At 45.5% G+C, this 27964-nt stretch overlaps 2 protein-coding genes across 7 annotated transcripts; both read right to left on the bottom strand.

Moving 5' to 3' along the window:
* Nucleotides 1-8: 8 nt before the first annotated feature.
* On the bottom strand, nucleotides 9-26776 carry LOC101152062 (melanoma-associated antigen B10). Of its 6 annotated transcripts, none has more exons than XM_055375462.1 (4): nucleotides 26170-26227; nucleotides 15952-16100; nucleotides 11474-12404; nucleotides 9-1515 (listed from the first exon to the last, which is right to left on the bottom strand). In XM_055375462.1, the coding sequence occupies exons 3-4, from the start codon at nucleotides 12353-12355 to the stop codon at nucleotides 1444-1446; spliced, it is 954 nt and encodes a 317-aa protein (XP_055231437.1). In that variant the 5' UTR covers nucleotides 12356-12404; nucleotides 15952-16100; nucleotides 26170-26227; the 3' UTR covers nucleotides 9-1443. The 6 variants fall into 6 exon arrangements, 4 of the variants coding, with proteins under 4 accessions (XP_055231437.1, XP_004063988.1, XP_055231435.1 ...); XR_008675245.1 differs by lacking the exons at nucleotides 9-1515; nucleotides 26170-26227 and adding exons at nucleotides 5569-9901; nucleotides 26678-26751 and having other exon boundaries at nucleotides 10929-12404; XR_008675244.1 differs by lacking the exon at nucleotides 9-1515 and adding an exon at nucleotides 5569-9901 and having other exon boundaries at nucleotides 10929-12404; nucleotides 26170-26250.
* Nucleotides 20704-23683, bottom strand: LOC109024653 (melanoma-associated antigen B10-like). The gene has a single exon (XM_019018913.3). It carries the CDS (start codon nucleotides 21633-21635, stop codon nucleotides 21204-21206), a length of 432 nt encoding a protein of 143 aa, XP_018874458.3. The 5' UTR covers nucleotides 21636-23683; the 3' UTR covers nucleotides 20704-21203.
* Nucleotides 26777-27964: the final 1188 nt, after the last annotated feature.

Below are 27964 nucleotides of genomic sequence, written 5' to 3'. Positions count from 1 at the left end.
AAAGTGATAAATGAAACCAACAATTTACAGTCTTTTATTTTTTCTCCACTTTTGATCCCAACTATTACAATTCTGGGTCCTTTCACATTTCCGAAAAAAAAAAAATACCAAATTTACTGCCATATCTTGTTTCAAACAACTAAAATGGAATGTTCCTAATTTGTTTCACAAAATAATAAAACTCTTACTCTTACATTCACAGCAATGTTTAAGTAATGTCATTCATAAACTTAGTTTCTAAAGTTACTCAAACCTTCTGATAAAAGGAACAATATTTTGAAAAAACTATCCAGGAACTTATTACAGAACAAGAAAACAAACATGTTATACACTGTGTTGCCTCCAGTCCCACCCTGATCTTCCACAGCTTAGAATGTGGACTTTTCCTTTCAACCACAAGGCGAAAAATGTCTTGAGTTCTACTACGGGTGGGAGAATCTGCTAAATATGGCCTTGGAACATGCATTGGCCACAGCCCTAATGTGAGCCCTTGCTGCAAGTCTGACTTGAGCTCTTTCTTCCTCATCTCTCAAAGCCTCTTTATACCAGGTTGGGAAGGCACTGGGGACAGTATCATGGATCTTCGCTAAAAACTCTAGGACTTTCATCTTGGTGGTTTCTACATGAGCTCGTGGACCCCATAGAAATTGATAGCGCGGAGGATCACTGTCGGGCACTTGCTGATACTGCAGGTAATTTTCTCTCACAAAATCTTGGGTGATGATCTTCTTGGGCTCCCCAAAAATGAAGTGCCTCCTCCCCTCATATAACCCCATCACATTCAGTACCTGCCAGATTTGTTCCTCAGTGGCACAATTACCATTTGTGAAGATCACACCCAGGATAGTCATCAGCAGGCCAGTCCTGGGCACACGTCTGTCATCACTCAACTTTGCATCACAGGTTGGTACCAGTTTGTTGATAAGGAAATAGATGTCCCTATCTGGATCCATTTCCTTCAGGTCAAGTCCAAAGACCATCTCCAGGTGATATGAAACTTTCCCCAGGATCTCACTGAAGTATCTCCTGGGAATTTGGACTGTATCTCTCAGCATAGCTGCCTTTATAATAAGCTCTTTCATTTGATACTTGTACAGAAGGTAATGCACCAAAATAAACACCTTCTCATCTAGAGGGCTTCTGGTCATGTGCTCATTGGCAGCCAGGGCCTGTGAGGATCTTGGCCTTTCCTCCGTTTGGTTGTTGGTGCTTTCATTAGATCTTACATATGAAACAGCTGCAGCAGTAGTGGTGGTGCATGTGGCTCTCTGAGGCCCGTGGGGATTGCTGGTTGTCTTGGCAGCAATTGAGCTCTGGATGGTACCCCTGAAATGAGCAGAGGAAGAGGAGGAACATTCTCTTCCCACTCTTGCAGTGGCTTGAGCACCCATCAGAGGCTCTGGCTCTTCTTGAGCCTGACGGCGTTTCTCACGGGCACGAAGCTTACTCTTTTGACCCCGAGGCATGATGACTTAAGACAGGGTAGTAGACAGTTAGACAGGTGAGCTCTGTGACCTAGAGGAAAGAGGATGAGATGGTTGGGTCACTTCAACTGGGAGACACCTCCGTGACTTTATTGAAGGCCACCTCAGCAGTTTTCCTTGAAGTCACTGCTCTAGGAATCCCATAATGCTCCTATTCCCTGATCTGCTTGTTCCCTAAGAACCTGTGGAATTAACTAAGACTTAGGTTGTCACTACTTGCCAGATATGCCTAGGACTTACTGGGATTTAGAGAAGTGGCTCTGTTCTGGGGCAGGAGGTCTTTCTCTCAGTTCACATTAAGGATCATTATCTCACTTCTGTTATGACCTGGGGTCCCTCTGATCTACTACTTTGATGCTGACCCCTCACTTCAAAGCCCTCATCTCTCTGTGATCCCAGAAGGTGAATTCAGGGAAACCTCATCTGACCACACCTGCTGGAGACACAGAGACAGATGAAAGCACAGGCCAAGCTCTGCGAGACTCTCTATCCTGGGGTAATTAGTGTTCTCAGTCCTCACTTAGTGATCTCACCTTTGCTTTTGCTAAGGCCTGGGACTCCTCCCTCTGCTGACTTTAGAGCCATCTCCTCTGGGCAAAGCTTTCACATCCTTGAAAGCCCTAATGAGAATATTTGGCAGACCACAGCCTAATATATCTCCTTCAGGTTCACTCAGGTTTGAAGGTCTGGATAGGGCTCTGTGACTCCCTGCTGTTCCAGGGTGGGTAGTCCTCTCAGTCCTTACTCAGTGTCCACACACAGACTTCCAGAAGACTATGGGCCTCCTCCCTCTAATGCCACAAAGCTGCTCCTCTCAGACTAAAGACCTCATCTCCCTGATCACCCTCCCACCCAGCCCCCGATAAGTACAACATGAGGGAGTGCCTTGCCCAAAGCCTCCCAGGGCTGACAGCAGGGGTGCGGATTTGTGAAGCTCCCTTTGTTAGGGGTGGGTTGTTCCCTGAGACCTCACTCAATATTCTCACTTTAACCCCTAACAGGGTCTGGAAATCATCCTGCTACTGACTTGACATCACTGCTCCCATTCCAAGGCATTCACTTCCCTGAGACACCAGAGGCAGAAGTCAGGGTTCCTTGCATCAATGCACCTTCATTCACCTTAGCTTTTCAGGACTGAGAGTATGGCGAGGGCTCTGTGAGGCCCCTCTGCCCGGGGGTTCGGGGGTCCGCTCAGATCTCACTCAGGGTCTTCCCTTTCACTCTTATTAGAGGCTGGGAACTCTCCCTCTGCTGGTCTGAAGCCCGCACCCAGGTCCAATACCCTTACCGGCTCAGTCTCCTTGGGGGGCATTTAGAAGGTACTCAGAGGTCGCTCCCTCCCACGATTCCTGTCTTTGTTCTATCGGAGCTGAAAGCAGGAGAGTAACTCTCCGGGAGCCCCTCTAGTCTGGAGTGGGTGGTCCCCTCACACCTAACTCCGGGTCTTTACCTTAATTCTAGGCAGGGCTCAAAGCTCCTCCCTCGACTGAAGTGAGTGATGCTACCCGGCCTCACCCCAACACTTCCCTCAAACACCACAGGCGAAAGCCCGTGTGCCTCAGGTCCTTCTGCCCCCATCTGGGGCCTCCCCAAGGTTGACCGCAAGGGCGGGACTTTGCGAGGCCCCTCTGTTCTGAAAACGGGGCGGACGAGGGGGACTCCCTTTACTCCTGTTCTTTCAGGGTCTTTGCCTTTACTCCTGTTAGGGCCTGGGAACTCTCCCTCTGCTGGTCTGAAGCCCACACGCTAGTCCAATACCCTCGCTCGCCCAGTCTCCTCAGTCCAATACCTTCACCCGCCCAGTCTCCTCAGGGACTGTTTAAAAGGTATTCAGGGGTCGCTACATCAGAGAGTCCTGTCTGGGTTCTATGGAAGCTGAAAGCAGGGACGGAATTCTCTCAGAGCCCCTTTAGTCTGGAGTGGGTGGTCCCCCACACCTAACTCAGGGTCCTTACTTAATTTCAGGCAGGATCTGGAACTCCTCCCTCAGGCGACTGGACGCCAGCGCTCTCAGACACTTTCACTTCCTGCGACCCCACGGCTGGATATCGGGGTGCAAACACTTCCGGGAAAGATTGTTTGGGGGTTTGTGGGGCTGGCACTGGGGCGAGGCGCTGTGGGATTAACTGTTCTGGGTTGCGCGATTCCCTTAGAACTCACATAGGGGCTTTTTAGTGACTCCCGGCCAGGTCGCCTTCTGGTTACCAAGTTAACCAGCCTTAAACCAGCATCCTACTCACATCACCCTCGTTTCCAGAAGGCGAAGTGAAGGGGTTCCTGAGCCTCACAGCCATGCCAGTGCCTCCCAGAACTGACAGCAGAAGCCAGCCACTGTGCTGCCAGTCTGTTTTCAGTGGGCGGTTTCCTCAGAAATATACACAGAATCCTCACCTTTACTTCTATTAGGTCTAGGATTCCTCCTTCTGCTGGCCTGAGTCTGACACAGTGGTCCACAGTTTTCACTTCATAGTTTTAGATTTTATTACATTTGCTGCAGATCAGGGACTTTTTTCTTTGTTTTGTTTTGTTTTGAGACGGAGTCTCGCTCTGTCGCCCAGGCTGGGTGCAGTGGCGTGATCTCGGCTCACTGCAACCTCCTCCTCCAGGGTTCAAGCGATTCTCCCACCTCAGCCTCCCGAGTAGCTGGGATTACAGACACGCGCCACCATGCCCGGCTAATTTTTGTAGATATGGAGTTTCACCATGTTGGCCTGGCCAATTTCGAACTCCTGACCTCAGGTGATCTGCCCACCTCGGCTTCCCAAGGTGCTGGGATTACAGATGTGAGCCACTGTGCTTGGCCCAGGTGATGACATTTTGAGAGTGGCTAGTACAGAAACTATTGTTTGTTTCTTTGTTTTCAATTTGTTCAGGTTGGGGTAATTACAATAATAAAGAGATCTCTTTGTGTCTCACATATATCTGTCACCCCCAGTCAATTTAACATCATTTACACTGCTTCTCCATTCACCCTCGAAATGTTTGCATAGCAAATCAGCCCCCTACACCACTTGGTATCTAGTGGGAAAAGGCCACCAAACACAGCTGAAGGATATATTTATTCTGGTGTAAAAAGAAGACAGGAAAAGTGAGAGGCAATCTGAGCTAGGGATAACATGTGGATCCTTTTTCAGGACATGTCCACATTCAACCTTTTACTTATAGAGTCAGTGAGGTAGTTAGTCTCAGAGAACTCCCCCTCCAGTTTCTTTTTCCTTGCAGTGACACACTGTGCCACTACTTATTGGTAGTACTTGCCCTGTTTTAACTGTCTAATCGCCAATTCCACCCACCTGTACAGCTTCCCACCCACTTGTAGCAGGGTTGAGAGCTGTCTTGATGACTGAAAAGAAAGATTGTATCTTCCCTTACAAGATACAATCTTTCTTATTCTCACTGGAAAGGGTGCACTGAACCACCAGAGTAGTGAAGAGAGCTTTCCCAGAATCAATTAATATCGTCACTGGGTGATGCAGGGGAGTGAGTCATACCCTGCCTGAGAAGTGGGAAGGGGAAAGTCTAATAGAGCATGCCTTTGGGCCTTTCATCCAATAGATCTGCGTACTCAGATCACCCTACAATTTCATGTGGATAATGATTCAGATTGCCAAGCCTATTCATAAAAGTTGTCCGAGACACCACCAGTTTCCTCACCTTCACTCCTTCTGGTCCCATTACTATCCCATGCTGAACTCTGGATGCAGATCCCTGACCACTCCCTACCCTGAGTTCTCTGGACTTGGTTTAGCTTGTGATCTCTCTCATGGGTTCTGGAAATTGTTCTAGTCCCCGGTTTTCTTGATGTTCTTCACTAACTGAGGTTTTTTTGTCAGGGCACATTTTTCTGGACCCTGGTCATACTGACCAAGTTCTTTCTTCTCAAAGTGAAGACAAATGTTTTCTTGACACATGAGAATTGTAAAGCAAATGCCCAGAGAAATGTTAGTGCTCAAGACATCACTACCGATGTCTCACTTTGTATGAATGAGGGATTAAGTTCATTTTCTGTTCAACCTACTTAGAAAATGGAAATTAAAATAGAAATAGCAGTGAAACAATACAACTTGGCTAAACATTTCTCCCAAATTTAAAATTTATCAAATAAAACACCAGTGAGAGTATACAACATTTTTGGAATGAAAGTTCAGTAATATTCAAAAAATTGACAATCACCACATTCTTACCATTTTAACTGAATTTATACTTTTCTACATCTTTCCTGTAATAAAACATCTACATTTACCCAAGAAGTCATGTTCAGTAATGTTTATTTCAATCTTATTAGTCATAGCAATAAGTGGAAAACACCTTATACATCCATCAGTAGAAGAATTGTTAAATTAATTATGATACATATGTCCCTTGAAATTCTTGGTAGTAGTTTAAACAGTGAGGTGGATCTATATGTGCTCTCATGGAAAGTTCCTGCATCCATTTTATTTAGTGACAAATGCAACAGGTACAACAAAATGTACATCAGTATATATATATATGTTAAAAGTTCACAATATATTTTCCTACCACATGTATATAAGAAAAAAGCCTAGAATATACATAAAAATAAAAGACTCAAGGTTTTTAATGGTGGTTACTTCTGGTAGGGAATAAATTTTGGAGAAACAGAGTAAGGGAGCAGAATTGTGATTTATCCATAGTGTTAGAATTTTCTTAAGCATCAAGAATATTTGAGTAATTAATATATTTGAGTAAAACTAACAACAGAAATAGTAACTGTGCAATATTCTGATAGTCACTGCTAATGGATGTAATGGAAGAAGCCTGAAATCCTAAAGTCTTAGCACAACAAAAGTTTATTTTTCACGCACATAAAATCTGATGTGAGTTAACAGGGGGTCTTCGCTGTCAGAGGACCCAGGGATCCAGGCTACTTCCATCATGTGGCACTACATCTCATCATGAGAGCTCCATATTTGCTGCTGAATAGACCAGAAAGCATAGAACTGACATACTGACTCTCAAATGCCTTGGCCTGAAAATGACAAGCATAGCTTCTGTTTATATTTCAGTAGCCCTTTCTAACGACAAATGGACTGGGGAATATAGTCTCCCCATATGCCCAGGAAGGACAGCAAAACAAGTGGATGGAAACTTGTCTCTCCCACAATCTATTACCTATTAGGTGCTCAATAAAAAGCAAATATGAAACTTTGTTTTGACAACAATCTCTATTCTTGGAAAAGTTTCTGAGAAGGCCAAAATTGCCTTGCAATTTGGGAAATTTTTCTAGTGTGTATCATGTGACAGCTGTTTTCAAATATAGGATCACACCAATTTTCTAAAGAGCCATGAAAATCTCAGCAAGGATGATCCTTTGTCTCTCATCACAAAATAGTACCTTTCTCTACTGACCTTTGCAATAATCTCAAAATATGGAGGATGTTATTCTTCCTTTTAGTGCATGGTCTAAATAATACCTTGGGAGTCTCTACTACCACCTGATTAACACACCTAAACACGTGTGCAGTGTGTCTTTACACACACTGAAAAGTAGGATTTTCCCCTGGGGCAGATAGAAACAAAAGTCAGGAGAACTATGGTGAATTATTGTATTCTTTTCTTATCAAAGCACTGCCAAAGACACATTGTCTACATCAATAGTAGACTGAATAATTAATTGCTCCAAAAAGATGCTTATACCCTTATCCTTGAAAAATGAATATGCTTTGTTATATGACCAAAGGCACTTTGCAGAAGCATTAAGGTTATGTAACTGAACTTAAAATAAAAATATTACACTAGGTTATTCAGGAAAGTCCGATATCATGACATGAGAATTTACAGGCAGAGAACTTTCTCTAGTTGGAGGCAGAAGAGAGATGCAGCAGACGGGAAGTTAGAGAGATTACAAGTGTGAGAAGAATTCAACCTACAAGTGTTGACTCAAAATGTATGAGCCCACATTCAAGGACTGGAGAGACGCCTGCCAACTCCAGCTGATGGTCAGCTAGGAAATAGGACCTCAATCTTATTACCACAAATAACTGGATTCTGTCAACAACCTGAATGAGTTCAGAAGGAGAATCTTCTCAGAGTCTCATAAGAAGACTGCCAGCTGAAAGCTTGATTTGAGCCTTGTGAAAATCTGAGTACAGAATCTAGCAGAACCATTCCATCCTTCACACGTACAGAAATGTAGACAATAAACTCTACAAAGGTAATAAATGTGTGCTGTTGTAAACTACTACATTTGTGGTAATGTGTTACAGCTACCATAGAACTACTACAACTTTCTGGAAAGACTACAGAATTTGTAAGAATTCACTCTCTTCAGATGGTTGCTACACAGTTATTTCCTTGGTCGTTCCTCATTTAACACCTAGGAGGGAAGCTCTGAGTTTTGGCGCTTAGTTGAGCTCATTCATCAGTGTATAGATTCAGTAGCAACATTCAAAAAGTCACCAGTTTAAAACCTCTTCTTTTTCTAATCTCACCTGCTTTCTAAAACCTCTTCTCTACTTCAGGATTATATCTCTGCTTCAGGATAAAATATCAGTTGATTCTATCCCAAATCAGACTCTCCTCACCAGCAGATTTGAAAACACTTTGAGTGTGGTGGAGGCACCCAGAGATGAAGAGGTGTCTAAGCTTCACTATTTGAAGTGAACAATTACACAGAATGGGCTGTTGCTGTCAGAGGGAATCCAAGGTGAGGGGTGGGGCTTCTAGGGAGTTGGAAGCTTCTATGTCCAGGAGAAGGCAGGCAAGTCTGGGCTGTCTATTCCTATGGGAGCAAATGCAGGCTCCAGAGAAGGACACAGTAAAGCTGGCCAGCAGGTCAGTTCCAGTTTGGGCAGGAGGGCACAGTGGGAAGACCCAGGGGAAGGGCACGGTAATGTGGGAAAGTGCTGGACTGAACCCATTTGAAGGGACCAGGGCAGAGTCAGCTCCGGAAGAATCCGGGCTAACGGTGGGAGGACTCCAGGCCAATGAACCCCACAGACAGTCCCAGATTGTGTCTCATTCTCATTCCACCTTCCTTTTTAGAGCCTGCTTTTAGTGCTTTGGCCACACGGTCTTTCTTTGTCTGAGAGACATTGTGGAGTAGCGAGAAGCGAAATGAATTAATAGACCTAAGATCTGCCTCAGTCTGAGAGGACTGGAACAATGTAGGCTGTAGAGGAATTCAGACCAGGAGGTCTCATCTCAGCCTTGTCACTTGAACTCGAAAATTCTATGAGCCTCAAGTTCTTTGTGAAGTGGGCTTGAAGAAGTCATTTTGTTCTTTGGCTAGTGTATACCTTGTGAAGTCTGACTTTTACAATGTAAGTTATTTGTGTAGGGCAGCTGGCACAGTGTTGGTGTGTACTGGGTTTTTGATAACTAACAGTTGTTTCTATTATATTTTAGATTGCTAACACTACCAACCTTCCCCTCTTGGAAATTTTTAATTTATTTTTCATCCTGGAGATATTAAGAGAATATGCAGCCCTCTAAGACATGGAAAACCAAATCAATCAAAATGCTTCTTACCAAGAGGAAGTTACTTACTTGATAAGAATATTTTTGAGGATATACATTTTTTACATTGTGTGTTGGGAGAATCTTCCCCAGCTAGATGCAGCTCAGCTAGATGCTCCTAGAAAATGTGTCAAGGACTTCCTCATTCACTCCCATCAAAACACCTATCCCTTGCTTTAAGTTTGCCAAATTACACTCAAGATAATCTAGTTTAAATACCCTATTAATGGAATGGACTCTGCTGTGATAGGAATGTGTCTCCCAAAAAGGTACTCCAACAGTATTGTGAGGTAGAACCTGATGAGAAGTAATTAGGCCGTGAGAGATATGCCCTTATAAATGGATTAATACCTTTATCACAAGAGTGGGTTTGCTTCAAAAAGTATGTTTGGTCCCCTTTTCTCTTGCTTTCCCTCTCTCACTGCCTCACTTTCTGCCATGGGAAGGCCCAGCAAGACATCCCTCCCTTGATGCCACCAAACACCTTGATCTTGGACTTCCCAGCCTCCACTACTATGAAAAAAATTCTTTTCCTTAAAAGTAACCCAGTCTCTGGCATTCTATTATAGCAACACAAAATAAAATAACACAGGCTCTGTCTTTCCCAGGCCAGAGCAAAGAGTGTCAATAAAGTGGCTTCTGAGCATCCCATGTTAAGACAGTATTACCCTTATTTCTCAGAAACTTGCTGGAGATGATGTGTATAGAACACGTGGTTTGTGGTCTGTGATCAACTGCATTGGAGTTAAGAGAGCACAGGAAACCTTTCATTCCTGCCCCAGGTGAAGATTTCTTTCTGTTTTACCCATGAGCCCAAGCAACTGCTGTAACTACCTGTCCATTCCAGACCTTGGTGTTTCAACCCTGGACATGTCTTCAGAGAGGATGGCCACTGCTCACCACTCTCAGAGCCTCATCTGACCAAGCAAGCACAGTGGCTCACACCTGTAATTCCAGCACTTAGGGAGGCTGAGGCAGGCAGATTACTTGAGTCCAAGAGTTGAAGAACAGCCTGGGCCACAAGGCAAAACCCTGTCTCTACTAAAAGTATAAAAAATTAACCAGGCACAATGGCGTGCACCTGTAGTCTCAGCTGCTCAGGAGGCTGAGGTAGGAGAATTACCTGAGCCCAGGATGTTGAGGCTGCAGTGAGTTGTGATTCCCACCACTGCACTTCAGCCTGGGTGACAAGAGTGAGGAAAAAAAAACAAAAACCAAAAAAACCACACAACTGATTCACACTGAAAGACTTTCAATTTCCCAAACCTCCAATCCCATTTGCCTTAAGGCATTTACATTTGATGCTCTCATCTAGATAACCCTCTTCCTACATTCTCACTTTCTTTGACTTGTCCTTTAGGACTTAGTGGGTATCTCACCATATTCCTTATGTAATATCTACTCCTAGATTCTAAAACCCAATGAGCACAGGTAGATCTTCCTTATCCTGACATCCTAGCACAAGGCCATCCAAAGAGCAGATGCTCAATTAATGTTTAAGGAACAGATGAACCAATGTGCAAAAGGTCTAATTTATTACAATGTAATTAATTATATATTCTTGAATAATGTAAGCATATCCTAGCATATATCTTTTAATTTTACATAACAACAGAATAAAAGTCAATAGGGAATGTAATAATTAGCCATCTTTTACTATTTTCTCTATTTTTTTTTTTTTTTTTGAGACAGAGTCTCACTCTGTCACCCAGGCTGGAATGCAGTGGTGTGATCTTGGCTCACTGCAAGCTCCGCCTCCCGGGTTTACGCCATTCTCCTGCCTCAGCCTCCTGAGCAGCTAGGACTACAGGAACCCGCCACCACGCCTGGCTAATTTTTTGTATTTTTAGTAGAGACAGGGTTTCACTGTGTTAGCCAAGATGGTCTTGATCTCCTGACCTCATGATCCGCCTGCCTCAGCCTCCCAAAGTGCTAGGATTACAGGTGTGAGCCACCGCACCCGACCCTCTTTGCTCTATTTCTTGATCCCATTTATTACACTCCTAAATTATTTCACATTGAATTAGGAAATGCCTAATTTACTACCATGCTATCGTGTTTCGATCACTAAATAAATGGAGTTTCCCAATAAGACTTATAAAGCAATAAATCGCTTACTCTTAATCTCACATACAGAAAAATTTGAGCAATGTCATTCATAAACTTAGATAGTGAAGCTACTTTAACCATCTATTAAAGGAACAACATCTTCAAAAATTCCAAGCCATCACATAGAACATTAACACAAACATATTATTCACTGTGTTGTCTCCAGTCCCACCCTGACCTCCCACAGCTCAGAATGTGCATTTCGTTTCAAACACGAAGTGAAGAATCTCCCTCAGACTTTACCGCAGTTGGGAGGACTTGCTGGACTTAACCTTGGAACGTGCACCGGCCGTGGCACTAATGCGAGCCTTGGCTGCAACTCTGGCTCTGGCTCTCTCTTCCTCATCTTGTAAAGCCTCTGTATACCAGTTTGAGAATTCACTGGGAGCTGTATTATTTACCTTGGCCAAAAACTCAAGAACTTTCATCTTGCTGGTTTCAGCATGGGCTCTTGGGCCCCATAGGAATTGATAGCGTGGAGGATCACTGTTGGGCACTTGCTGGTACTCCAGGTAATTTTCTTTCACCAAATCTTTGGTAAGGAGCTTCCTGGGCTCCCCAAACATGAAGTGCTCAATTCCGTCATATAACCCCATCGTGTTAAACACTTTCCAGACTTCCTCCTCAGCGACACAATTGCCATTTGTGAAGATAATACCCAGGACAGTCATCAGCAGGCCAGTCTTGGGCACGCCTGTTTCATCACTCAGCTTTGCATCACAGCCTAGATCTAGTTTGTTGACAAGGACATAGATGTGCTTATTAGGCTCCACTTGCTTCAGGTCAAGACCAAAGATCAGCTCCAGGTGCTCAGAAGCTCTGCTCAGGATTACAGGGAACTGGCTCTTGGACATTTGGGTTACATTTCTCAGCATATCTGCCTTTGTAATGGGCTCTTTCATTTGGTACTTGTACAGCAAGTAATGCACCAATATAATTACTTTCTCATCTACAGGGCCTCTGGGAAAGCTATCAGTGGCTTCTAGATCTTGTGTGCATCTTGGCCTTTCTTCCATTTGGTCGTTGACTCCTTCGGGATGTCTTGTGTGTGAAGCAGCTGTAGCAGATGTGCTGGTAGATTGGGCTTCCTGAAGTCCATGGGGATTGTTGGATGTCCCATCAAGTGAACTCTGGGAAACATCCTTCAAACAAGCAGAGGCAGAGGGGGGAGATGCTTCCTCCTCTTCTAAAATGGCCAGAGCATCTATCAAATCTTCCAGCCCTCCTCGGGCCTGACGGCGTTTTTCCCTGGCACGGAGTTTACTCTTCTGACCTCGAGGCATGATGACTCTGTTCAGGTGCAGCAGCCAAAAGGGCAGGTGATCCCGTGACCTGGAGAAGAGAAGATGAAACGGGGTGTGCCCATTCAGCAGAGAGATACAACTTTAGCTTTACTGATGGCTACCTCTGAAAGTTTTCTTGGTGCATTATTCAAGGAAAAACAAGGCCCCTATTCTTTGATTTGCCTGCCCCCTGAGTACTCTGTGAAATAACTAGGATGTGTTTTAGGTTGCCACTTGCCAGATCTGCCTGGGGCTTACTGGGTGATGACAGCCAGGCCTGGCAGGTCCAGGCTTTGTGGACGCCCCTTTGTTCTTGGGTAGGGACTCTTTTCTTAGTTCACATTCAGAACTGTCCTCTTGATTTCTGGCAGGTTCTGGGATCCCTCTACTCTACTGACTCCTCATTTCAGTCCCCTCATTTCCCTGCTACCCTGGTAGGGAAACTGAAAGAGAAACTCATCTGACCACACCTGCCTGAGGACATCCAGGATGACTACAGTAGAAAAGCTCTGAGGGACCTTCTATATTCTGGGATCCTTAGTGTTCTCATTCTTCACTCAGGGTTTTCACCTTGGCTTCTGCTAGGCCCTGGGACTTCACCCTGTGATGGCCTGAGACCTATCCCCTCAGAGCAAGGCCCTCACATCTCCGAGTTACAAAAGGAGAAAGTGAGAGAGACCTCAGCCTAACATATCTACCCCACAGTCCCTCAGGGTTGACAGCATAGATGGGACTCTGTGCTGTCCCCTTTTGATCTGGGGTGGATGGCTCCCTCAGAACTCAGGATTCTTTTTACTCTTCTTAGGGCTTGGGACTCCTTCTCTGCTGACCAGAGGCTGACACTCTGGTCCAACGCCCTCCCCTCCCTGAGTTCTCACCAGAATTCAGAGGGTGCTTCATCAGGCCCTGTCCTGGACCTGTCATGAATCCATGGGGCCCGTCTTTTGGAGTGGAAGTCCCCCTCAAACTTCACTCAAGATCTTTGTATTCCCTTTTGGCAAGGCCTCAAAATAGCTCCTCTGACAACCTAAACCTCTTCACTTATTTGAGAAAGCAGTAATGGAATTCAGAAAGTGTCACAATAGCCACTCCAACCTGGGACCTCCCTGGGCTGAGAGCAGGGGCAGACTCTGTTATGAACCCCTCTCTTTTGTGGTGGGTGGTTCCTTCTGATCTCACTCAGTTTCCTCACCTTTACTTCTGTTAGGGCCTGGGACTCTTATCTGCTGGCCTGAGGCCGTAACCTTGGTCCAATGCTGTCCTCTCCTTGAATTTCCAAAGAGGGAATTCAGAGGGTGCTATGTAAGAGGTTTTTTTTGCCCAAGGTTGGCTACCACTAACAGCAAGGGCATGGCTATTACCCTTACACCTCACGAAGGGTCTTTATCTTACCTCCTAGCAGGGCCTGGAACTCCTCCCTCTGCTGATTTAACACCTCCCTCTGGCACCAGTTTTTTAACTTCCCTAAAAATCCAGAGGTGGAACTCAGAGACTTTTATATCTGGCCACTCCATTCATGGGCTTCTCAGGCCTGAAAGCAGAAGCCTGGATGCTGTGGGGCCCTTCTGATCTGGTGTGGATAGTTGCCTCAAATATTAGGGTCTTCACCATCACTGTTGGAAGGTCTGGAACCCTGCTCTCTACTGGTCTGATGCCAAAGCATGGTTCAATGCTGTCACCTCCCAGGATCCTGGGAATTCAAAGGGCACTACATCAGAGGATCCCTGTCCAGGGTCTCCCAGGGCTTACACAGGGCTGGGATTCTGTTGGCCCTTCTCTCTTCTGGTATAAAGAGTCCTCAGATCTCAGTTAAGGTCTTTACTTAACTCCTGACAGGACCTGGAAATCTCTGGAACTCTCTTTTCTGCTGATTTGAGGCTACCCTGCTCAGACTAATGCCTTCATTCTTCTGAGAAGTTAGAGTCAGAAGTTGGGGAAGCCAATTCTAGCCACCCCCATATGGGACCTAGTGCTGAGAGCAGGGGTGCAGCTCTTAGAAGTAAGGTGGTGGCTTGTGTTTTGTGGGAGTAGGGAATTCTGACAGAAGTTGCATAGGGGTCTTTCATTGACTCTGGGGGGCCTGGGACGACTCCTCCTCCTGATCTGAGTCATTCAGCTTTAAAACAAAGCCTTCGTCCCCAACCACTTCACCCCACAGTCCCATATCCCTGGACTACAGAGGGTGAAGTGAGGAGGCTTCTGGGCCTAACATCGAGGCATTGGCTTAGAAATGTAAACAGCAGGGGTGGTCTCTGTGCTGAGCAGTCTGTTATGGAGTGGGTGACTCTTTCAAAACTTCATCAGGGTCTTCATTTTTATTCCTTTTAGAGACTGGGACTCCTCCCTCTGTGGATCTGAGAATGACACCCGGTCCAATGCCCCTACCTCACAGTGAGAAGTGATGTAAATTTTACTACAGATCATGTGATAACTTTGCAAATGGCTAGTGCAGAATCCCCCTTTATAAAAATTTTCAGTTGATTCGAATCAAGTCAGGATTATAACAGTAAAGAAGATAGAGATTTGGACTCCACCTATACTTTTTACCTGCAGTCAATTCAATAAGGAGCTGCAGCATCTACAATGGTTCTCCATCTACCCTGGAAATACTTGCCTTGAAAACCAGCACCCTACTACAGTGTTTGGTGGCAACAAAGGCCACCAGACACAGCAACAAAAAATCAGCCCTCTGTTCTGCAAAGAAGTCAGTGATGTTAGGAAGTATTCGGAGTTGGGGATAACATCTGGATCCTTGTTTAAAGGCATATGCACGCTCAGCCTTTTAGTTACAGAGTCAGTGAGGTAGCTCGTCTCAGGAAATCCCTCTTCCAATTCCCCCCTCCTTGAATCTACACTATGCCACTACTCATTGGTACTACTTGCCCTGTTTTAACTGTCATTAATCACCAATCATGTCTATTTGCACAGCTTCAACCTCAGTGGTAGGAGGGCCACATACTCAAGGGGAGCCACATATACAAGGGCCACATACGTTCTTTCTTATAGGCATCAAGACAGCTCTCAACCCTGCTACACTGGAAAGGGTGCCCTGAACGAGCAGAGTAGTGAAGAGATGTAGCTCTCCCAGGATCAATTAATATCATAACTGGGTGATGCAGGGTAGCAAGCCACACTCTGCCTGAGAAGTGGGAAGGGAAGACTCTAGCAGAGCATGCCTCTGGACAGCTCAGCCTACAACTTCATGCTGGTAATGATGATTCAGAGATTGCCAAGGCTATTCAGAAAAGTTGTCCAAGACACCACCAGTTTCCTCATCTTTACTTCTTCTTGTCCCATTGCTACCCCACACTGAACTCTGGATACAGATCCCTGACTACCCCATGCCCTGAGTTCTCTGGACTTTGTTTAGCTTATGATCTCTCTTGTGGATTCTGGAAATTGTTCCAGTGCCCAGTTTTCCTGATGTCCTTCACTAATTGAGGTTTTCTTGTTAAGGCACATTTCCTGGAACCTTGTCATTCTGAGTAAATCCTTTCTTCTCAAAGTAAAGAGAAATGTGTTATTGAAATATCAAAATTCTAAGGCATATTGTGGAGCAATATGTAAACAGTTATCAATGTATATTTAAAACTCACAGTAACCAGGTACAGTGGCTCCCAACTGTACTCCTAGCTGCTTGAAAGGCTGAGGTGGGAGGATTTCTTGAGCTCAGGAGTTCTAGGCTGTACTGAGTTATGATCACACCACTGCACTCCAGTCTGGGCAACAGAGCGAGGCACCGTCTCTAAAAAAAATAAATAAGTAAATAAAAATTAAGAAGAAAAAGGAGCAAACAAAAACAAAAAAACCCTCACAGTGTATTTTTGTTGCACATGTATATAAGAGAAAGCCTATAATACATTTAAAAATACTACATGCAGGATTTAAAAAATGTGGTTACATATGAGGAGGTATTGAATTTTGGAGGGACATAGTAAGGAAGCGAAATTTTGATTTATCTGTATTAGAATTTTTGGCAACAAGAATACATACACTATTTTCTTGGTAATTAAAATATTTAAATAATAATAACAATGGAATTAGTAGTTGTGTATTGTACAGATAAAGTATGTATGAGATGTAATGGCAAAAGGCTGAAATCTGAATGGCTTAACACACTAAAAGTTTATCTCTTATGCAAATAAACTTTGATATTAATTAATAGGGATTTTTTGCTGTCAGGTGTCCCAGGGATCCATGCTGCTTCTATACTGTGGCTCCATATCTCAGCATGGAAGAGAAGGCATGGAGGTGGCAGACCGGCTCTCAAACACTTTGATCTGAAAGGGAAAAGCATGCTACTGTTCATATTTCAGTGTCAAGGGGGGTAGTCACATGACCTTTCCAAACTACAAGTGGATTGGCAATGTAGTCTCCATATGAACCAAGGATGGAAAGCAAGACACAAAGTGGATGAGCACTTGCAGTCTGTCCAATTAACTATTATAATAGTAAAAGCTCAATAAAAGCTACTACTATAAATTTGTTATGAAAACACCCTTCTTAAGTCTTGGAGGAGTTTCTGAGAATATCAAATATCTTTGCTAAACAACAACATTTTCTAGTGTCTATATGTGACAGGTAATTTCAAATCCAGAATCACACTAATTTTCAAAACGATCCTGTAAATCTCAGCAAGGAGGGTTCACCCCGCTGCACTCAATAACACCTTTCTGCACTGACCTTTTCAATGACCTCTATAATCTCAAGAGACTGAAAAATTTCTTCCTTCTTTTGATGTATTGTTAAAAGCATAACTTGTGAGTCCTGCTACCCACCACCTGATGAACATGTACACCTGAGCACATGTACAGGTGCCCTTAGGCGCAATGAAAAACCAGGATTTTCCCTTGGGGCAGATACAGACAAGAATCAGGAGAATGATGGCGAATTATGGTTTTTCTTTTCTTATCAAAGCTGGCATGTCTGCCAGAGAGACATATTCTACCTCTGTGGTAGACTGAATAATTGCTCCACGAAGATTCACATATCCTCATTCCTGAAACCCATGAATATGTTATGTTACATGGCCAAAGGCACTTTGCAAATATAATTAAAATTATGAAACCGACCTGAAAATAGAGAGATTACACTGGATTGCCTACATGGGCCAAATCTAATTAGATGAGCTCTTACAAGCAGAGAAGTTTCTCCACCTGGAGGCAGAAGAGATATGCAGCAGAGAGAGAAGTTAGAGAAATTCCAAGCGTGAGACAGGTTCAATGTCCCAAGTCTGACTCAAAAGTAGAGGCCCACATGCAAAGACCGGAGACAGGCCTGGAGAAAATATGGCAGCTCCAACTGATAGCCTGAAAGGAGACTTACTCCTCACTCTTCTTACAACCACAAAGAACTGGGTTCCTCATATAATGACCTGAATAAGCCTGAAATGGGAATCTTCACAGTGTGTCCCAATAAGAAGCCAGGCTTTGACAGCTTGATTTGGGCCTGTGTAACCCTGAGCAAAGAAACCAGCAGAACCAACCCATACTTCTCACCTACAGAAGGGTGATCTAATCAATATGTTATTTTAAGTGTCTTACTGTATGGCATTTGTTATGTCAGCATAGAAATCTACTACATGCTCCTAGTACACCAGGATTTATAGGAATCCAATTTCTGGACATGGTTGATACAGTTATTTCCTAGGTCCTTCCTTATCCACCACTTGAGACAGAGGCTTCGATATTTTCACCATTCAGTTAAGCTCACTAGTGTATGGATTCAGTGCTAGTCTCAAATAAGTCACCAGATTACATTCTCCTCTCTTTCTAACTTCATCTGCTTTCTAAACCTCCTCTCTAACTTCAGAGTTATCTTTCAAGGTTAGATTCTGTTCCAAGTCTGACCTGACTCACAGGCAGACTTGGAAAAAATCTTGAGTGTGGTGGAATTACCCAGAGCAGATGAGCAGGTATGTAGTGTTCACTGCCAAAGTAAACAATTACATGGAAGGGGCTGTTATCAGAGAAGTTCCAAGTGAGTGATGTGACAAAACAGAGGACATCTGCAGGGAGTTGGAAAGCTCTAAGTCAGGAGAAAGGAAGGAAAGTTATTCTGGGCTTTCTTTCCCATAGGGAGCAGGGTGCAGCCTTCATGGAAGGAAGCAGGGAAGATCTGGACAGCAGGTAAGGATCCAGATTTGGGCACAAGGACTCACAGGGGCTGACTCAAGGAAAGAACAGTGTAATTTGGGAAGTGCTGGATCTGGCAAAATCAGCTCCCAAAGAACCCTGGAGCTAGGGGTGGATGGACCCTACGAAAATGAGGCCCATGGGCAGTCCCCAAATGATGTTCAATTCTCATTTTCTCCATTTTTTTTATTTTTTTATTTTTTATTATACTTTAAGTTTTAGGGTACATGTGCACATTGTGCAGGTTAGTTACATATGTATACATGTGCCATGCTGGTGCGCTGCACCCACTAACTCGTCATCTAGCATTAGGTATATCTCCCAATGCTATCCCTCCCCCCTCCTCCCACCCCACAACAGTCCCCAGAGTGTGATATTCCCCTTCCTGTGTCCATGTGATCTCATTGTTCAGTTCCCACCTATGAGTGAGAATATGCGGTGTTTGGTTTTTTGTTCTTGCGATAGTTTACTGAGAATGATGGTTTCCAATTTCATCCATGTCCCTACAAAGGACATGAACTCATCATTTTTTTATGGCTGCATAGTATTCCATGGTGTATATGTGCCACATTTTCTTAATCCAGTCTATCATTGTTGGATATTTGGGTTGGTTCCAAGTCTTTGCTATTGTGAATAATGCCGCAATAAACATACGTGTGCATGTGTCTTTATAGCAGCATTATTTATTACATCTGGATTTAGTACACTGGCCCCAGGTTCCTTCTTTTTATTGCCTAGAGACACGGTGCAGTAGTGAGAAGAGAAATGAATTGAAAGACAGACATGTGCTTCATGCAGGAAGGAGTGGAACAGTGTGGGTTCTAAACAAATTCAGACTATGGTTCTAATTTTGACACTTACAAACCACGTGAAGTCAGGAAAATTGCAAAGCTCTATGAGGCTCAGGCTTTTTGTGAAGTGACCTTGATAAGCCTTGCCTTGTAGGATTTCTGGGTTGTATGTAATGTATGAAAACTCTGGGAAAAGTGCCTATTATTTATTGCATATTTAATAACTAGCGTTTGTCACTATTATTAGTTTGACCCCAGGCCCTATTGAAATCTCTGTGATTGTTTTTAAAGCAAGAGATGTCCGAAAATATGCAGCATTCTATGATACAGCACACAAATCAACCAAAAATGCCGCTTAGCAAGTAAAACTCAGTTATTTACTATGCAAATTTGAGGATTTCTTATTTATTGCGGGTGTGGGGTAGTCTTCCCCAGTTGGATTCAAGACTCCTATAATTTATGTCAAAGACTAATTCCTTCCATCCCTTCAACTATCCTTCCATCCAAACCACCCCTATTTTCATTTCTTTCACTCGCATCAAAAATCTAGCCCTCACTTGAGTTTGCCAAATGATACTAAAGACAACCTAATAAAAATGCCCTTTTAGGAACAACACACACCGGGTCCTGTTGGGGTGTGAGGGGCAGGGGGAGGGAACCTAGATGATGGGTCAATAGGTGCAGCAAACCACCATGGCCCACGTATACCTATATAACAAACCTGCACATTCTGCACATGTATCCAGGAACTTAAAGTACAAGTTTTTTAAAAAGCCCTTTGAATTAAGTGGGTTTAGTGGGCTCTGTTTCTCCCAGGCCAGAGCAAATAATGCCAGCACAATGGCTTTTGAGCATATTCATGTCAGGTCACCCTTGATTCTCAGAAGGTCCCTGGAGCTGATGTGCATAAAACATAGTTTGTGGACTGTGCCCAACTGCACTGGAAAAATGACACTGGAAAAGGATGCAAGACACCTTCCATTCCCATCTTACAATTATTTCTGGTTTATCTATTACCTCAAAATAACTGCTAAAAGCACTTCTTCATTCTAGGCATTAGTCTTTTTGAGGATCTGGCCCCTGCTCTGTACTCCCACAGCCTCAACAAACCCACTATCCAGACTAACAAAATTGACTGACACTGAAGGGTTTGCAGTTTCCTAAGGCCCCAAACCCACTTGCCTCAGGACATTTTCACTTGACTGCTCTGATCTGGATCTTCCCACCTTCTCTTACTCATCCTTTACTTCTTAGGGTATATCTCACCATCTTCCTTACATGACAGCTGCTCTTAGACTCTAAAATTCAGTGTGTGCCCTTGGGTCTTGTTTATCCTGACGTTCCCAGTACCAGCATGGCGCCTTCCCTCCAAAGAACAGATGCCCAAGTAATGTTTGAGAAATAAGTGAGCCAGTGTGCAAGAAGTCAGTTTTATTATGATGTTCCTTCTCCTACACTGTTGAATAAACTAATCATATCTAAGTATCTATCTCTTAATTTTACAGAACAGACTAAACATAAGGGAATGAAAGCGTTTATCATCTTTTACATTTTACCTCTATTTCTTCATCCCAACTATTTTACTGCTTTTTTAAAAAAATATTTCCAAGGAAATGACTAATCCACTACTATGTTATCTCGTTGGAGATCACTAAATAAGATGGAAATTTTCCCATTTTTTTCTATAAAATAGTAAAACTCTATTCTAAAACCTCACAAACATCAATAAATGTATGACTTACTATCACTTATAATCTTGGATTCTTAAGCTACTCTAACCTTCTATTAAAAGGAACAACGTTTAAATATCCAAGTTACCCAGAACATGTTATGTACTGTGTTATAATGAGACACAGCCAACCCTCCACTAGTGAAACACTGACTGTCCTCTTCAAAAACACAGTAAAGCATTTTCCTCAGCCTTCACTTGGAGCAGGCAAGGCTGCTGGACGTGGCCTTGGAACGTGCACTGGCCATGGTGGCAGTACGGGCCCTGGCTGCAATTCTGGCTTGGGATCTCTCTTCCACATCTTTCAAAGCCTCTTCATAATGGGATGGGAAGGCACTGGGGACTGTATCATGGATCTTGGCCAAAAACTCTAGGACTTTCATCTTGCTGGTTTCAGCATAGGCTCGTGGACGCCACAGGAATTCATAGCTTGGAGGACTGCTGTTGGGCACTTCCCAATACTCCAGGTACTGCTCTTGCACTAAATCTTTGGTGAGGAGGTTCCTGGGCTCTCCATAGATGACGCGCTCCTGTCCCTCGTATACCCCCATCATATTTAGCACCTTCCAGACTTCCTCCTCAGGGGCACAATTTCCCTGGCTGAAGATCGCACTCAGGATGGTCATCAGCAGGCCATTCTTGGGCAAACTTCTGTTAGGATTCACTCTTGTGTCATGGCCTAATTCTAGTTTGTTAACAAGGACATAGATGCTCTTGTTGGGATCCACTTCTTTCACGTCAAGGCCAAAGACCAACTCCAGGTGATCAGAAGCTCTTCTCAGGATCTCAGGGAAGAGGCTCTTTTACGTCTGGATTACATTTTTCAGCATATCTGCCTTTGTAACGGGCTCTTGCATTTGATATTTGTACAGCAGGTAATGCACCAACATAGCAATCTTCTTATCTACAGGGCCTCTGGGCCACTGCCCAGTGGTAGCCTGGGCCTGTGAGGCATCTGACCTTTCCTCAACTTGGCTGTCGATGCCTTCATTAGATGCTGTGCATGAAACAGCTGCAGCAGTGGTGATGGCTAGAGCTATCCCAGGCTCTTGCTCATTGCTGGGTGTTTCAACAGCAGATGACCTCTCAGGACTATCTTTGAAATGAGGAGATGAAGTGAGGGACTCTCCTTCCTCTGCTACAGTGACTTGAGCACCTTCCACATCCTTGGGCTCTTCTCGAGCCTGGCGGCGTTTCTCACGGGCACGGGGCTTACTTTTCTGACCCCGAGGCATTATGACTCTGCTCAGAGGTAAGTAGTAGTGTGAGACAGATGGCAGGTGATGAAGTGACCTCAAGGAAAGAAGGTGTGATCCTCCAGCAGGAAGATATCACCTTGACTTTATGGAAGTTGCTTCTGTAGGTTTCTTTGAGAACACTGTTCAAGGATCCTATGAGGCTACTCTTCTCAGAAGGGCCTTTCCCCTGAGGAATCAGTGGAAGTAACTAGACTGTACCTTTGCTGAAGCCTGCCAGTCTTACCTGCATCTTACTGGGACTGATACAGTGACTGGCAGGTCCAGACTCTACGGAGCTTCCTTTTTTTCTGGGGTAGACGATGTTTCTTTCAATTCACATTCAGGGCCATCACCTTGACTTCTGGCAGGACCTGGTATCTCACTGCTTAACTGTTTTGATGCTGACTCCCTCATTCCAAAGCGCTCATATCCTTGACTCCCCAGACAAGAAATTGAGGGGGAATCTCATGTGACCACATTTGCAGGGGGACATTGTGGAATGGCAGCAATGCAGAGATCGGTGAGACCCTCTTTATCTTGAGGTAATTAGTTTTCAGTCCTCAGTCTTTACTTTTGCTTCTTGGAGGGTCTGATTGCCCTCCTTTTGCTTACCTGAAACCTATCCCCTCCAAGCAAGGCCTTCACATCCCTGACATTCCTGATAAAGATATTAGGGAGGCCTCAGATGTGTCTTCCCCAGGGACCCCTATCAGGAATGACAGCACTCTTAGGGCTCTATGAATCCTCTTTTACTTCTGGAAATTCAGGCTCCTCCTAATGACTCCTCACCTTGACAGCCTCATACCTTCCCCTCTGAGGACTTGAGGCCTATACCAATCAGAGAAAGGCCCTCTTCCACCTGATATCCCAGAGTATGCAGTTGGAGGGAGGGGGTGGGGTGCGTTCAGAATGACAAATCTGCCCAGGGCTTCCCAAGGCTGACCACAGAGGCAGTGCCTAGCCCCATCAGTCCTCACTTTGACTTCCATAAGGGCCTGAGTCACCTCCCTCTAATGACCTGCCACTGACTACCCTATCAAATCTATGTCCTCATCACCCTGTGACCACTAAGGATAAATTGAGGGATACCTTAGCCTGAGAGTCATGCTGAAAGGCTACCAAGGCTCATAGTAGTGGTACTCTGTTGGGTCCCCTTTGTTCTGGGAAGAAAATCCCTTCAGTCTTTGCTCTGGGTTCTAAACTCCTGGTTACCCCCAAAGACTCCTTCCACTGCTGACCTGAATGCGCTAGCCTTAGTTTGTACCCTTCCCCACGACCACCACCAGAATATGAAGCGAGGGGTCACCTGGGCCTTACAGCCACGCCAGGGACCTCCCAGAACTTACAGGAAGGGCAGGATTCTGTAAGGCCGCCATCTTTATGGGAAGCTAGTTTCCCCCACAGCCCACACTGGGGCATTTCATTAACACGTGGCAGAGCATAGTGTGTCCGGAATTGGTGGGTTCTTGGTCTCACAAGCCGCGGACCCTCGTGCTGAGTGTTACAGTTCTTAAAGGCGGTGTGTCCGGAGTTTGTTCCTTCTAATGTTTGGATGTGTTCGGAGTTTCTTCCTTCTGGTGGGTTCGTGGTCTCGCTGGCTCAGGAGTGAAGCTGCAGACCTTCACTCGTGGTGAGTGTTACAGCTCATAAAGGCAGTGTGGACCCAAAGAGGGAGCAGCAGCAAGATTTATTGTAAAGAGTGAAAGAACAAAGCTTCCACAGTTTGGAAGGGGACCCCAGCGGGTTGCCACTGCTGGCTCAAGCAGCCTACTTTTATTCTGTTATCTGGCCCCACCCACATCCTGCTGATTGGTCCATTTTACAGAGAGCTGAGTGGTCTGTTTTGACGGGGTGCTGATTGGTGCATTTACAATCCCTGAGCTAGACACAAAGGTTCTTCACCTCCCCACTAGATTAGCTAGATACAGAGTGTTGACACAAAGGTTCTCCAAATCCCCACCAGAGTAGCTGGATACAGAGTGTCCATTGGTGTATTCACAAACCTTGAGCTAGACACAGGGTGCTGATTGGTGTGTTTACAAACCTTGAGCTAGATACAGAGTGCCGATTGGTGTATTTACAATCCTCTAGCTAGACATAAAGGTTCTCCAAGTCCCCACCAGAGTAGCTAGATACAGAGTGTCCATTGGTGCATTCACAAACCCTGAGCTAGACACAGGGTGCTGATTGGTGTGTTTACAAACCTTGAGCTAGATACAGAGTGCCAATTGGTGTATTTACAATCCCCTAGCTAGACATAAAGGCTCTCCAAGTTCCCACCAGAGTAGTGGATACAGAGTGTCCATTGGTGTATTCACAAACCCTGAGCTAGACACAGGGTGCTGATTGGTGTGTTTATAAACCTTGAGCTAGATACAGAGTGCCGATTGGTATATTTACAATCCTCTAGCTAGACATAAAGGTTCTCCAAGTCCCCACCAGAGTAGCTAGATAGAGTGTCCATTGGTGCATTCACGAACCCTGAGCTAGACACAGGGTGCTGATTAGAGTGTTTATAAACCTTGAGCTAGATACAGACTGCCGACTGGTGTATTTACAATCCCCTAGCTAGACATAAAGGTTCTCCAAGTCCCCACCAGAGTAGCTAGATACAGAGTGTCCATTGGTGCATTCACAAACCCTGAGCTAGACACAGGGTGCTGATTGGTGTGTTTACAAACCTTGAGCTAGATACAGAGTGCCGATTGGTGTATTTACAATCCCCTAGCTAGACATAAAGGTTCTCCAAGTCCCCACCAGTCAGGAGCCCAGCTGGCTTCACCCAGTGGATCCCGCACTGGGGCCGCAGGTGGAGCTGCCTGCCAGTCCCCTGCCATGCGCCCGCACTCCTCAGCCCTTGGGTGGTTGATGGGACTGGGCACCGCAGAGCCAGGGGCGGTGCTCGTCAGGGAGGCTCCGGTAGCACAGGAGGCGGGGTGGGGGAGGTGGGGGCGGTGGGCGGGGCGGGGCGGGGCGGCGGGCGGGGTGGGGCGGGGCGGGGGCCGGCGGGAGGGGGCTGGGTGGGGCGGGGGCCGGCGGGAGGGGGGTGGGCGGGGCGGGGGCCGGCGGCCGGGCGGGGGGGCCGGTGGCGGGGGCTCAGGAATGGCGGGCTGCAGGTCCTGAGCCCTGCCCCACGGGAAGGAAGCTAAGGCCTGGCGAGAAATTGAGCACAGCAACTACTGGCCCAGGTGCTAAGCCCCTCACTGCCTGGGCCGGCGGGGGCCTGCCAGCTGCTCCGAGTGCAGGGCCCGCCAAGCCCATGCCCACCGGGAACTTGCGCTGTCCCGCAAGCACCACGCGCAGCCCTGGTTCCCACCCAGGCCTCTCCCTCCACACCTCCCTGCAAGCTGAGAGAGCCGGCTCCGGCCTTGGCCAGCCCAGAAAGGGGCTCCCACAGTGCAGCGGCGGGCTGAAGGGCTCCTCAAGTGCCGCCAAAGTGGGAGCCCAGGCAGAGGAGGCACCAAGAGCGAGCGAGGGCTGTGAGGGCTGCCAGCATGCTGTCACCTCTCAATAGGACTCCTTCCCCTGCTGCCCGAGGCAGACACCGTGGTCCAATACCCTCATCTCCTTGACAGGTTAAAGGTGGAAATTCCAGCTAGCCCTACTTAGGATCACCCAGGCTTGAGAGCAGAGGCTGGGCTCTGTGGGGACCTGTCCGCTATGGCAGAAAGGGACTTTTATGGAACTCACCCTTTATTGACTCCTGGAGGGTTCTAAGACCCTTATCTCAGGTGGCTTGATGCCAACACCTTAGTCCAATGCTATCACTTCCCTGACTCTCCAGAAGAATAATGCAGAGTGCGTTACCTAAGAGGACCCCTGCCCGGGGTTTTTTCAGCTTAAGGCCGAGGCCGGACGGCATGGCGTTCTTTCTTTTGCGGTAGGGGTTCCCCTCAAACATTATTCAGTGTCTTTGCCTTACCTCCTGGCAGGGCCTGGATGCCTTCCTCTGCTGACCAGATACCAACCGCCTCACTGCAAGGCCTCACCTCCCACGGACGGCAGAAGCGGAAGTGTGTGTGACATCCGGGCATCCTGCCCACGGACCGAAGGGCTGCCAGCAAGGGCGGTGTGGCCTGACTTTCTGTGGCGCCCCCTTTGTTATGGAGTAGTAGTAATATTAAGTCCTCCTCTCGGAAGTAGATCCATGTTTTTGCTCCTAATTCATTGATTAAAGGCCCCTTAGGGAAATAATAACCCTTTATTGACTACTGGAGGGTTCTAAGACCCCAATCTCTGGTGGCTTGATGCCAGCACCTTAGTCCAATGCTATCACTTCCCTGACTCTCCAGAAGAATAATGCAGAGTGCGATACCTAAGAGGATCCCTGCCCGGGGCTTTTGCGGCTTAAGGCCGAGGCCGGACGGCATGGCGTTCTTTCTTTTGTGGTAGTGGGTCCCCTCAAATGCTATTCAGTGTCTTTGCCTTACCTCCTGGCGGGGCCTGGATGCCTTTCTCTGCTGACCAGATACCAATCGCCTCACTGCAAGGCCTCACCTCCCACGGACGGCAGAAGCGGAAGTGTACGTGACATCCGGGCATCCTGCCCACGGCCCGAAGGGCTGCCAGCAAGGGCGGCGTGGCGTGACTTTCTGTGGCGCCCTCTTTGTTATGGAGTAATAGTAATATTAAGTCCTCTCAGAAGTAGATCCATATTTTGGCTCCTAATTCATTGATTACAGGCTCCTTAGAGAAATAATCACCAAACAATAAGCTCTGGACAGTTTCGCAACATAAACCGTTACGGATAATGGGTTTGCGTTCCAGGCTTGATGGGAGAAGAGAGGCCGCAGCAGAAAGGTAGGGTGCCCAAGACACATTCTGAGATGTTGGAGTAAGTGCATTATAACTATGGGGTCTCTTCACTGGCGAAATGTAGACATTGCGAACTTTCTGTTCTAAAAGATCTACTTTCTATAGAGAAGCCACAGACGTACACAATTTTGTGAGACCCAGATCTCTTGACTTTATCTAACATTGCATTGTATTGTGCAGTGAAATTCATTTTAATTATGGTCTTATTTGTTCCACCAAATATATTATATGCATGTTCTATTACTACTGCTTTGTGCGGCAAGGCTTTTGATTTTGCTACAGTGATTTATACACCGCTTTTCAGAAGTCATTTATTGATTTGGATTGGGTGTGGTCTTTTCCTTTGGATTTTCTAAAATGATGATCACATTTTCACCAAATAATTTCTATTTCTATTAAATATTTCCAAGTTACATTTGTTTTTATAGTCTTATCCTCTGGCCATGTATTCAGCATACATTTATGTCTGGTTCCTTGCTTTAATGAGAATGCATCGAGCGTTCAGCATTTCACATTTAAGTTTGTTTGCCATAGGTTTTAGGAAATGAAAATTATCTTCTGATAGTTTGTGGAATGTTATCAAGCATTTGTGTTGAATTTTTTTTTTGAAAAATTTTTCTGTACCTCAGTACATGATCGAATGCCCATTTAAAAAAATGTAATGGCCGAGCGCAGCTACTCGGGAGGCTGACACATGACGATTGCTGGAGCCCAAGAGATCGACACCAGTCCGCAACATAGTGGGAGTCGGTCGCTATAAAAAATTTAAAAAAAAATTAGACGGGCACGGTGGTGCACGCCTGTAGTCTCAGCCACTCTGGAGGCTGAGGCCCAAGGATCTTTTGAGTCCAAGCAGGTCAAGGTTGCTCCAGTCTGGGCGCCAGAGCAAGACCCATCTCAAA

The sequence above is a fragment of the Gorilla gorilla genome, chromosome X (assembly GCF_029281585.2).
Source record: "Gorilla gorilla gorilla isolate KB3781 chromosome X, NHGRI_mGorGor1-v2.1_pri, whole genome shotgun sequence".
Lineage (NCBI taxonomy): Eukaryota > Metazoa > Chordata > Mammalia > Primates > Hominidae > Gorilla > Gorilla gorilla.
Note: the sequence above shows the minus strand (reverse complement) of the source record. Positions and strands in the feature narration are given on the sequence as shown.